Source organism: Helianthus annuus, chromosome 14 (assembly GCF_002127325.2).
Source record: "Helianthus annuus cultivar XRQ/B chromosome 14, HanXRQr2.0-SUNRISE, whole genome shotgun sequence".
NCBI lineage: Eukaryota > Viridiplantae > Streptophyta > Magnoliopsida > Asterales > Asteraceae > Helianthus > Helianthus annuus.
Genome location: NC_035446.2, coordinates 85,142,402 through 85,154,282, shown reverse-complemented (window position 1 = coordinate 85,154,282; position 11,881 = coordinate 85,142,402). Strand labels below are relative to the sequence as shown.

Genomic DNA, 11,881 nt, shown 5'->3' with positions numbered 1-11,881 from the left:
ATAGAGGAATCTGTGGTGATTAAGTGGGATAATAAGAGCTTCATTATCTGGGTTTCGGAATACTCTAAGAGATGGGCCCCTAGTTTCATCGATGAATCATCGAGTGAATCAAGTGATTCTGACTCGGTTTCGGGTTCAGAATCTGATAAGGATCCAGTGGATTTGGAGGATGAGGAGGATTTTGAGGAAGGAGAGATCAAGATGGATGAAGTTAACTCTCCGGTGCCGGAAAAAAAAGATAGACTCTCCGGTTGGTACGGAGCAGGGAAGTCGAGGGGAACATGAAAAGACATCGGAAAATCAAGAGTCGGTGGATAACCAAAGGAAGTCGGATTTGAATTTTGTCGTGAATGGATCTGTTTTGCATGGGGAAATGGATAGGATGATGCATGATTCCAATATCATTAATGATGGTGACGGCGATATTTTAAAGAATAATAATTTTAGTGGGCCTAGTAATTTGGATCAAGAAGAGTTATTAGCCAGGCCCAATGACTCTTTTGTAAATGATGGCCCAACACCAGGTGTTAACTTGGGTAAAAGAAATAGAAGTGTATTAAGCCCACCATCGTTAGGGTCCACTCAAGGTCCATCTCAGAGGATTTTTTACCAGTCTCAAGAGCAGGGCAATGAACCTCTGGATCTTAATACGCCGATAAATGGAAAGTACGGTGCTGACGATGGGGAAAATACCACTGGAGACCAGCAAAGGGAATCGATGGGGGACCTGTTCCGTACGGCTACTGTTATCGATGGGACCTCGGGAGAGGGTGTGGACTCGGAAGTTCATGCAACAATTGATGTTGGATCAGTTATTGGTATCAATTTAAATGGATTTGTGGCTGCCACAGAGAGCCTAGTTGCTGAAGAAGGTGTTAACAGCTGTGTCCAATGAATTGTTTATCAGTGAATTTAAGAGGTGTTAGGTGTAATCGGAAATCGGATTGGATTCGCGGACTGAAGACTAGCTATGGGATTCACTTCCTGTCTATCCAAGAAACAAAATTACAGGACTCTGATTTGTTTATGTTTAGTAAGTTTTGGGGCAGAGCAGAATTCAAGATTGCAGTGGTCAACTCGGTTGGAAGATCTGGGGGTCTGGCGTGCATCTGGTGTCCATCAGTATTCAGGTGTGTTAATTTAATTCATAACCGACACTATATTGTGGTTTCGGGAAGATTGGTTCAAAATGGGTGCTTGATTAACTTGATTAATGTATATGCTCCAAATGATTCAAATGGGAGGAGGGCATTATGGTTAGAACTGATTAATATTCGGAATACAATACAAGGGCTTTGGGTGTTGATGGGGGATTTTAATGAAGTACGAGACTCTAGTGAAAGAATGAACTCAGAATTTGTCGAAGCAAATGCGGAGACATTTAATAACTTCATTCTTTCGGCCGGCCTGAAGGAGTATAATATGGATGGGGGCAGCTTTACCTACATATCAGATAACGGGACTAAACTGAGTAAATTGGATCGATATCTGGTATGCCTTGGGTTCAAGGAAAGATGGCCGAATGCAGCAGTAATTGCATTAGAAAGGGAAGCCTCGGATCATCGACCGATCGTGTTGTCGACTGTGTAATCCGATTTTGGTCATATTCCATTCAGGTTCTTCAATTCTTGGTTTGAATTTCCTGGTTTCCTAGATTATGTGTTGCAAAGAAGTAATATGTTTCATTTTTCGGGACCGGCAGATTTGGCACTTGCGATTAAACTGAGATGGTTGAAAAACAACATAAAGGCTTGGCTTAAAGTGGAAAAGGTTAGAAGGGAAGGTGCTTATTATGGGAAAAAGAGTCGGCTAGCTGCTATTGAAAGTGTGGCGGAAGTAAGAGTGTTATCGGAGGAGGAATTATTGGAAAGGGCGGAGTGTAGGAATTTTATGGCTGAATTTGATCGGGTTAAACAAATGGACCTACAACAAAAATCCAGATCTAAATGGGCTGTGGATGGTGATGAGAATTCGGCATATTTCCACCATATTGTTAACTCAAACATAAGCACTAATAGATTGAATGGGTTGATGATTAATGGCGTTTGGGTTACGAATCCATTGTCTATAAAAGAATCTCTATATGATTTTTTTCTTCACCAATTCACAGAGCCGATGCCAACCAGGCCGGAGTTGGTATGTCCCAATTTAGCTACCATTTCAGACTTGGATGCAAGGATGTTGGAGGCCCCTTTTTCTGAAGTGGAAATTAAGGAAGCAATTTGGGAATGTGAGGGGGACCGTGCTCCTGGCCCAGACGGGTTCAATTTCAAGTTTGTGAAAAAATGTTGGTCAGTACTCCGGGTAGATTTTCTCAACATATTTAATGAATTTTTCAGGGTCGGGACCATCAATAAGTGTTGTTCTTCGTCTTTCATTGCCTTAATTCCGAAAGTGAAGGATCCGGTGAGCCCAGCGGATTTTAGGCCGATTAGTCTTATTGGGGTGGTAAATAAAGTAATTTCGAAGGTTCTAGTGAATCGTCTTAAAAAGGTGCTAGGGAAGTTGATCTCGGAACAACAACCGGCTTTCTTGGCTGGTAGAAACATTATGGATGGTCCACTGGTGCTCAATGAAGTGTTAAGCTGGGCTAAGAAAACAAAGAGGAAGGGGATGTTCTTCAAGGTGGATATAAATAAGGCATATGATTCGGTGAACTGGGCTTTTCTGAATTCGATAATGGATCAGATGAAGTTCCCTAGCAGATGGAGGGCTCGGGTTATGGCAACACTGTACTCGGCTAGAGCCTCAGTTCTGGTGAATGGGTCTCCAACTAGGGAGTTTGATTGCTCCCGCGGGCTGCGACAGGGGGATCCGTTGTCACCATTCCTGTTCGTGATAGTTATGGAAGCTCTGTCTGGAATAATGAAGAAAGCCACCGAAGCGGGCCTATTTAATGGCATTAAGATTTCTGATGAAGGTACGTCTCTGTCACATCTTATGTATGCCGATGATGTGATTTTCACTGGGGAATGGTCATTATTGAATGCTAATAATTTAAGAAGAGTGCTGAGATGTTTTTATTTGGCTTCGGGGTTAAGAGTAAATTTGGAGAAGTGTAGCATATACGGGATTGGGGTAGAGGATCATGAAATACAAGGGATGGCAAATATGTTAAGATGTAAAAAAGGAGTGTTTCTATTTAAACATCTAGGTATGTTAGTCGGAGCAAATATGAATCTGGAAAAGAATTGGAAGTCGGTTATTGAAGTTTTTAAAAATAGGCTCTCGTTGTGGAAAGCTAAAACATTATCTTATGGTGGAAGGATTACACTCATAAAATTCGTGCTTAATTCCCTACCCACTTACTTTTTTTCCTTATTTAAAGCACCGCTAAAAGTGTTGGATGTTCTTGATAAAATTAGACGAGTATTTTTTTGGGGTGGGTCGGAGGAAAAGGCCAAAATGAATTGGGTTGCGTGGGAAAAAACTATTGCCCCGGTGGAATATGGGGGTTTGGGGTTCGGATCATTAAGGGATGCTAATTTAGCGATGTTGGCAAAATGGTGGTGGAGGTTTAAAACGGAAAAGAATGGAATGTGGAGGTGCGTGGTTTGGGCAATACATCACAACTCGAGAGGTTGGAGAAATATTCCTTCGAAAATGTCTATAGCCGGGCCGTGGAAAAGTATTGTTAATATACGGAATGTTCTACAAGCGGATTTAGACTTATATAAGGCAACATCGGCGGTTTTGGGTGATGGCAAGAATATAAGTTTTTGGTTGGATTGCTGGGCAGACTCGGTTCCGCTTTATACTAAATTCCCAGAACTGTTCAGAGCTGAATCACATAAAGACTGTTTGGTTCAAGATCGATTGTCGCTTAATGGGTCAGGCCTGGGTTTTAATTGGGCCTAGTCGACCTCGGTATTGGATGCAGTCCAGAGTAGCCAACTGTATCAGCTTGTGGGCCTGATAAGTGGTTTAAATAGCCTTAACATGTCCAGCGGAACAGACTTATGGAAGTGGAATTTTCACGGCTCAGGTTTGTTTAGAGTATCAGACATAAAAAAACTTTAAGTGCGGCTAATCATGTGAAACCTGATAAAGTGTTTGAGTGGAATAATTGGGTCCCCAAAAAAGTTGGTATCGTGGCGTGGAGGGCAGAAATGGAACGTTTACTGACTAGATGTGCTTTAGCGGTTCGGAACGTCCCGGTGCAAGACCGAACGTGCGTCTTGTGTGGGAATTATGATGAAACCAGTGAACATATTTTTGTGGCGTGCCAGTTTGCTCAATTGATATGGCAAAATGTAGCGAGTTGGTGTAGGATCCCTCCGATTATAGCCTTCGAGGTAAAGGATATTATCACTCTTCATGAGGTATGTTCGGGTTCAGCCAAGATGAAAAAGGCGTTGCACGCGGTCACTTTGGTCACAATTTGGAGCATTTGGAAGACAAGGAACGATGCCGTATTCCATCAAAAAGCACCAAACTGGGTTAAGAATCTGGATGAAATAAAAGCTTTGGCGTATTTGTGGGTGAAGAATCGCTCTAAGTTGGCGTCTCTAACATGGGAGGAATGGAGCAACTTTAAAATTAGCCGCTAAGTAATTATGTAACTGGTGCATTTGTTCTTATTTTGGTGTAAAACTCATGTATATTTGGTGGTAGCTTCTTGCTACGTTGAATAAAATATTTTGTCAGCCGTTAAAAAAAAAAAGTCCTATGACCATACACAAGTTTGTTGTGTTTATGGTGTGATCGAGGAACCAAACTCGTTCATGGAAGTTTGTACCGCAATTTTTCTCTCTCATCGCTATTGCATAACCCCTCATTTATTAGATCATATCTCTTTTATTTACACCGATGTAAAATATAAAAATCATATAGGTAATATTCGTTCAAAAAAATACACATAAATATAACGTAATATAATTCAAAATCCAAAACCTAAACATTTTTTTCTCATTTACATCAAATGTAAGAAACATTTACATCAATGTAAAAAAAACTTGCATGTAAATTAATATAGCACCTTCCAATGTAAATGAAAAATTACTCAGCCAGTTGCCATAAAAATCCGGACTTTGTCACCTAGTCATTGGATGGGGGCTAAGACTACTTGGTGTGAGGAGGGTAGTCCTCAAAGGATGCTCCATCATGTAGGCGTACACGTAAACGGGTGTGAGGATAAGCCTTAAGGGGATGGACATAGGGTGTGGAGTATGGACCTATATATATATATATATATATATATATATATATATATATATAAGGTAAGGATACTGTAAAAAGGGCCTAAAGTGTGAGAAGTGTGAGAAGTGTATTATAACACTATATATTATACTATATAACACCATATAAACACTGTATAACAATATGTAACACCATATAATACCATATAACACTATGTAACACTATATAACGTTATATAACAAATATAACACTATACATCTATCATAGACATGCTATCAGACAACCTATAGTGTTATATTTGTTATATAATGATATATAGTGTTATATGGTATTATATGGTGTTACATATTGTTATACGGTGTTTATATGGTGTTATATAGTATTATATATAGTGTTATAATACACTTCTTACACTTCTCACACTTTGAGCACTTTTTACAGGATCCTCTACCTATATATATATATAGGACAAAGATCCGTTAGGAACCACCCTTTATTGCGAGAACCGCGAGAACTAGTGTGAACACAAACAGTAATACCTAAAAAATCTAAAAAACACCAAAAAAAAATTTTTTTTTTACTAATTTTTTTTTTTGTAAAAATCTCTATATTTTGTTTACAAATAAAAAAAAATTTCAAAAAAAAAAAAAAAAAAAAAAATTTCGAGTCATAGTTGTCCATGCACATGTGCATTTGTATAATTTCTTTGACAAATTCCGTAATTCATTACAAATATTAGAAAATTGCACTTTCATTTACACTACCACGTATAATACACTACTTTTTACATTACTATCTATATGTATCAACATGAAATAAGGTGTGTTGGTACACTACTTTCTCTACCATATGTAATACATTACTCTTTACATTACCAATATTAGAAATGCACATGTGCATTTATATGTATCAACATGAAATTAGGTGTTTTGGTACACTACTTTGAATACACTTTCCCTTTCATCTATTATACCATCCATAATACACTACCATTACCTCCTACCATCCATAATACAATACCATTACCTCCTATCATCAATAATACAATACCATTACCGATATTTTCACTTTATTACATGTATGTAAACACCATTTATACCATCCAATCAACATATTACATCATAAATTGACAACTATAACCAAACCATCAACCACTAGATATAACTAAACAAAAAACATGTATATGAGCTTACTTCTCCATTCAAAATCACAAACTTTTTGTACCAAAACACGTTATATCATGGTTATACCTAATGATGCACATGTGCATTTTAAATATTGATAATGTAAAAAGTAGTGTATTACGAATAGTATTGTAAATTAAAGTGCAATTGTCTATTCCTGATAACGTATTATCGAATTTGTCGAAGTAATGATACATATGCACATGTGCATAGATATCTGTTACTCAAAAAAAAAAAAAAAATTTTAATGGTAACGAAATATAGCGATTTTTTGAAAAAAAATTTTTAAAAAAAAAAATTTGAGTGTTTTATTGATTTTTTTTAGAATTTATTTTGTGTTCACATTGGTTCTCGCGGTTCTCGCAATAAGGGTGGTTCTCGCATGAACCTTACCCTATATATATATGTGTGTGTGTGTGTGTGTGTTTAAAGAAGAAGAGAGAGAGAGAGGCCCGACGAGAACGTCTTCGGGAGGACGCCAACGACGGGGACAGACCTAGGGGGCACTGTGTTGGGGCGTCGCCGGCCCTCGCCGGCTCTAGGCCGCTCCTCACACTAGGGATGAGCAAATCGTTCCCGGTACCGGTACTGAACCGGTACCGGTACCGAATTTACAGAACCGGGTACTTTTTCGGTACCGATTCTGTACCGACTTTTAGCATTTTCGGTACCGATTCGGTACCGGTCCGGTACGGTACCCGTTCGGTATCGGTATTTACTGGTTTTTACCCTCAAATACCGGTACCGAACCGGGTATATTCGGTACCGGTATCTACTTTTGGAGATTTTCGGTACCGGTTCGGTACCGAGCTCATCCCTACCTCACACCGTCAAGGTCAGGTTGATAAGCATCACCACTCGATTCAATAACAGGATAATCCGTAATTTTTCTTGTCATTTATCGTCATCTGTACCATGATTTTGACACAACCAATTTGGTACGTAGTAAAGTTTTCAGTTGCATCCATTCTACCCCATCTGGATTTCATAGTCACAACTCACCACCACTTGATATTATAATAACAATAGTCACACACACTTGACACATTTTATATCCCTACTACTATAATTAAAAGGTTCCACTAACAATAGAAAATTCTGCCATAAATTATTATTACAATCACATAACAGACTCCAATTTGGCTTCCAGAGCTTTCACTTCTTTGCTCGAGATCCTAACGACCTTGTCATGAGTCGAACTTCTAACTTCTTCTACAAAAGCCTTGAGATTCATATAAGAAGATCCACCTTCTTTCATAACCTCTCTTGCTAAATCCTTCCACTTCTTTGAATTCTTTCTCATTGTCACTCGTCTTTCATGTCCTCCCATCACCATTTCTACGCACCTTCGAATCTCCTCGCCTTCAACCACTCCATCTTCGTTACTCGTCACCCTGACTCCCACTCCCCATACGTCTTCGATAAGCTTCGCATTCGTCGACTGATCTGTCCAATGAGGAAATGCCACCACCGGAACCCCACAAGTTATACTTTCAAGCGTCGAATTCCACCCACAACGCGTCACAAAACAATCTAAAGACGGGTGTGATTTCGTTTGACGCCACGTATCGTTCCAACAAGTAATATTTATAATTCTATTTTTCTGTTCTTTTGGCGTTTTCACTGTTTACATGCGTTGGCGTTTTTCACAGTTTACATGCATTGGCGTTTTTCACTGTTTACATGCATTGGCATTTTGTTATCGTTTCATTTTCTCAATGGCGTTTTCATATGCAGATACTCTATGGTGTTTGTACCGTTCACTGGTATAGACAATCACCACTGCAATGTTATATTTGGTGCTGCATTATTGGCGTCAGAAACTGCTGATACGTATATATGGTTGTTGAGAGTTTTTCTAAAAGCCGTTGTTCTCAACCAAAAGTTGTTGTCACTGACCAAGATCCAGGAATGAAGAAGGCTATTTCTGTTGTATTTGTTGAAACGAGACATCGGTTAGGCATGTGACACGTGATGCATAAACTTTCTCTGAAGGTTTATTTTCTTATTTTTATGTTTGGCGTTTTAAAATATACGGCGTTTTAAAATATATGGTGTTTTAAAATATATGGCGTTTTGTACTTCGTTACTGTTTTTCATGTAAGGTATTTAGTATTTTTTGGCGAGTATTTTAAAATATGTACACAAAAAGCTAAACTCCCCCCCCCCCCACCCAAAAAGCTAATCCTAATCCTAATCCTAAACCTCCAAAAAACCTAACCCTAAAAGTTAAACTGAACTCAAAAGTTAACTGTAAGCATATAATGCACATAAGTACACATATAATACACAAGTGCAGTACAAGTTTTTTTTTTTTTTTTTTGAAAAAAAGGTTTTTATACATAAAAAGTAGCGAAATTTTATAAAAAAATTGTAAAAAAATTGGCATGTTTTTTAAGCGTTTTAATTAGTTTTTTAGTTTTCTCATTTATATGTGGTTTTCTTATGATTCTCTCTCTGTATATGATGATCATATAAAGAAAACCCATGTGTCTTTAAGAAATTTGGAAAACCCTCATCTAATCCATCTAATTAATCTATGGTGGAGATTGGATTGTTACAAAAGCTACTTTTTCAGATACATGTTACACTTTGCAAAAAGTTGTAACAGGTTTTTGCAACTTATCTCTCCTGTCGGACACAAAAACGTGTAACAGCTAAATTTGTTACACATAAATCTTTATATAAAAACGTGTAACATATTTTTACGTGCATTAAAATTAAAAAACCTCGTAAATTATAATTTCTAAAATTTTACACTTCATAAAATCTGAAAAATCTGTTATTCAAACCCAAAAAAAAAGTGTAACAATGTCAGTAGAATCTAAAAAAAGTGTCACGCCTAGAAAGTTTTTGAGAGAGAATTTCGAGTAACATAATATTTAAGGATTATTTTCTTAATTTTACGGTTCAATTATTTTCGAGTAACATTCGGGCTTCACCTATGGACTTCGCTTACAAACTCGTTCCCACATGCATGATGTCCGCCCGTAGCCACAAAAATCCGGACTTTGTCACCTAGCCATTGATTTGGGTGGGGGCTAAGAAGTCAGGTTGATAAGCATCTCCACTAGATTCAGAAAACAGGAAAATCCGTATTTTTTTCTTGTCATTTATCATCATTTGTACCATGATTTTGACACAACCAAATTGGTACGTAGTTAAAGTTTACAGTTGCATCCATTCTACCCATCTGGATTTCATAGTCACAATTCACAACCACTTAATATTATAATAACAATAGTCACACACATTTGACATATTTTCATATCCCTACTACTATAATTAAAAAAATCCACTAACAACAGAAAATTCTACCATAAATTATTATTACAATCATATAACAGATTCCAATTTGGCTTCCAGAGCTTTCACTTCTTTGCTCGAGATCCTAACCACTTTGTCATGAGTCGAACTTCTAACTTCTTCGACAAAAGCCTTGAGATTCATATAAGAAGATCCACCTTCTTTCATTACCTCTCTTGCTAAATCCTTCCACTTCTTTGCATTCTTTCTCATTGTCACTCCTCTTTCATGTCCTCCCATTACCATTTCTACGCACCTTCGAATCTCCTCGCCTTCAACCACTCCGTCTTCGTTACTCGTCACCCTGACTCCCGTTCCCCATACGTCTTCGATAAGCTTCGCATTTGTCGACTGATCTGTCCAATGAGGAAATGCCACAACCGGAACCCCACAAGTTATACTTTCAAGCGTCGAATTCCATCCACAATGCGTCACAAAACAACCTAAAGACGGGTGTGACAACACCTCTAGTTGACTGCACCATGGAACTATCAAACCTAGCTGTTCGAGTTCGTCCATACGACTCAGTTCCTCTTCTTCTTCTCCATCTTTTTCTCTAATCACCCATAAAAACGGCTTCCCACACTCTAACAAAGCATGCGCCATTGCCTCCTTTTGTTTCTCTGACAACATAATTATGCTACCAAACGATATATAAACAATGGACCCTTCTGGCTGTGTGTCCATCCATTCCACATAGTCTTTGGTCTTTTCAAACAGGTCTCCACCAAAAGACTTATCAGATGGATCCTTACCGTCCAAGAAAGCCGAAGGAATCAACGGTCCAACCGCGATCATCTTTAGTTTGCCATCGATCTCTTTCAACGCCTCTTCTTCCAACGCGTCAAAGCTATTCACGAATATTGTAGGCTTCTCTTCCGAATCCAATGCGTCAAACTGCTCTTTGAACAAAGGCAGTGCAAAATCGTAAATGTTTGAAGGGTTACAAAAGGATGGGAGGTCACGAATTTTGAGCAGTGGCAACCCCGGTAATTTGATGGACCATGATGGTTCAGTACAATCGTCCCCAATCAGTTCTTTATACCTGTAAAAGTAATGAGAAGATATGTGAATAAATATATTAATAGGAAACCCTAAATATACACAAGAAGGAAACCATGTAAAACCATATATCTAGCCAATGTGAGATAAACTAATAAAGTAAAGGTAGGGCTATGACGAAAACCCTAATGGTTGTTCGACGAATCCTCAGACGTTTAAAAATAGTGGATATGACGCAAGCCCTAACCTTTTAAAGGATTGTTTGACGAATCCTCAAATAGAGTTTTAAAAAATGGGGCTATCACGCAAGCGCTAACCTTCAAACGGCCGTCTAAAAACTAATGTAGGATTACTATATACAATTAAACATACCCATGGAAGTAATAGTAGTAGACACGCAATACTGAAGCGGGTTGGATCCAAAGCATCGCTGAACGCACGTTAAGAGCCCGTGCCACCTCAGCAGCCCACGGAAGGAGGAGGGTGTAGACCAAACATGTGACCGGAGTGCCATTTTCAGCATTAGAAAGAATGGTTTCTTTCAAGCTCTGTGTTCCCCGGCTCCTCAACTGAGTCAGGTATACTGTGGTGTCATCCACCATGGGCTTGTACCCATCATCAAACCCATCTGAAAAAACCGCAAAGTCGAAACCTTCCGGTAGCTGGCCAGCTTTGCGGATTTTGTTGTGGGTGGAGACAGTGGTGGCGAAGGTGACTTTGACACCTAACCGGATGAGTCGTTTAGCGAACTGGAAAGCTGGATTAATGTGACCTTGGGCTGGAAAGGTTACTACGAGGAAGTGAGGTTGAGTTTGAGGAATAAGCTTGGTCATTGTTGCGTAGGATTTGAATCAAGTTGAGCCACTTATGGACGGTTATGAGTTTCGAGCTGTATAAATGGGTTTTATATAGTGTGGAGCTTGTGGCCAATCACATGACGTTTGAGGTGACGAAGTGGAGAATTTTGTATTTAATTAATGAGTGCCACATATTTTTTGTGCACTTGACACAGCTAGAAATATGGATAACCGAAAGCAAGGGAACCAACTGTATTTAACTTTTCTTGTTTGTAAAGTTATTTCCGAAAAATCAAACGAGGTACTAAATAACATATTAACAAGAAATCGGACCTTTAGCGACGACCCAAAAAAGACTTTTCGCGACGAAATTCTGTCCCTGTAACCTATTGCGACCAAAATTAGACGCAACAGGGTCGTTGCTATTGATCCGTCGTAACAGGGTGCAATTAT

At 38.7% G+C, this 11,881-nt stretch overlaps 3 protein-coding genes across 3 annotated transcripts; 2 read left to right on the top strand and 1 right to left on the bottom strand.

The window, feature by feature from the left end:
• The first annotated feature begins 891 nt into the window (after nt 1–891).
• On the top strand, nt 892–1,590 carry LOC110906842. Its single transcript, XM_022151913.1, has one exon. The coding sequence runs from the start codon at nt 892–894 to the stop codon at nt 1,588–1,590; it is 699 nt and encodes a 232-aa protein (XP_022007605.1).
• A 2,519-nt stretch (nt 1,591–4,109) lies between these two features.
• LOC110906841 lies at nt 4,110–4,550 on the top strand. Its single transcript, XM_022151912.1, has one exon. It carries the CDS (start codon nt 4,110–4,112, stop codon nt 4,548–4,550), a length of 441 nt encoding a protein of 146 aa, XP_022007604.1.
• Nucleotides 4,551–9,521: 4,971 nt separating this feature from the next.
• Nucleotides 9,522–11,524, bottom strand: LOC110908562 (UDP-glycosyltransferase 75C1). Its single transcript, XM_022153507.2, has 2 exons — nt 11,004–11,524; nt 9,522–10,674 (listed from the first exon to the last, which is right to left on the bottom strand). Exons 1-2 carry the CDS (start codon nt 11,462–11,464, stop codon nt 9,660–9,662), a joined length of 1,476 nt encoding a protein of 491 aa, XP_022009199.1. The 5' UTR covers nt 11,465–11,524; the 3' UTR covers nt 9,522–9,659.
• Between the last annotated feature and the right edge of the window lie 357 nt (nt 11,525–11,881).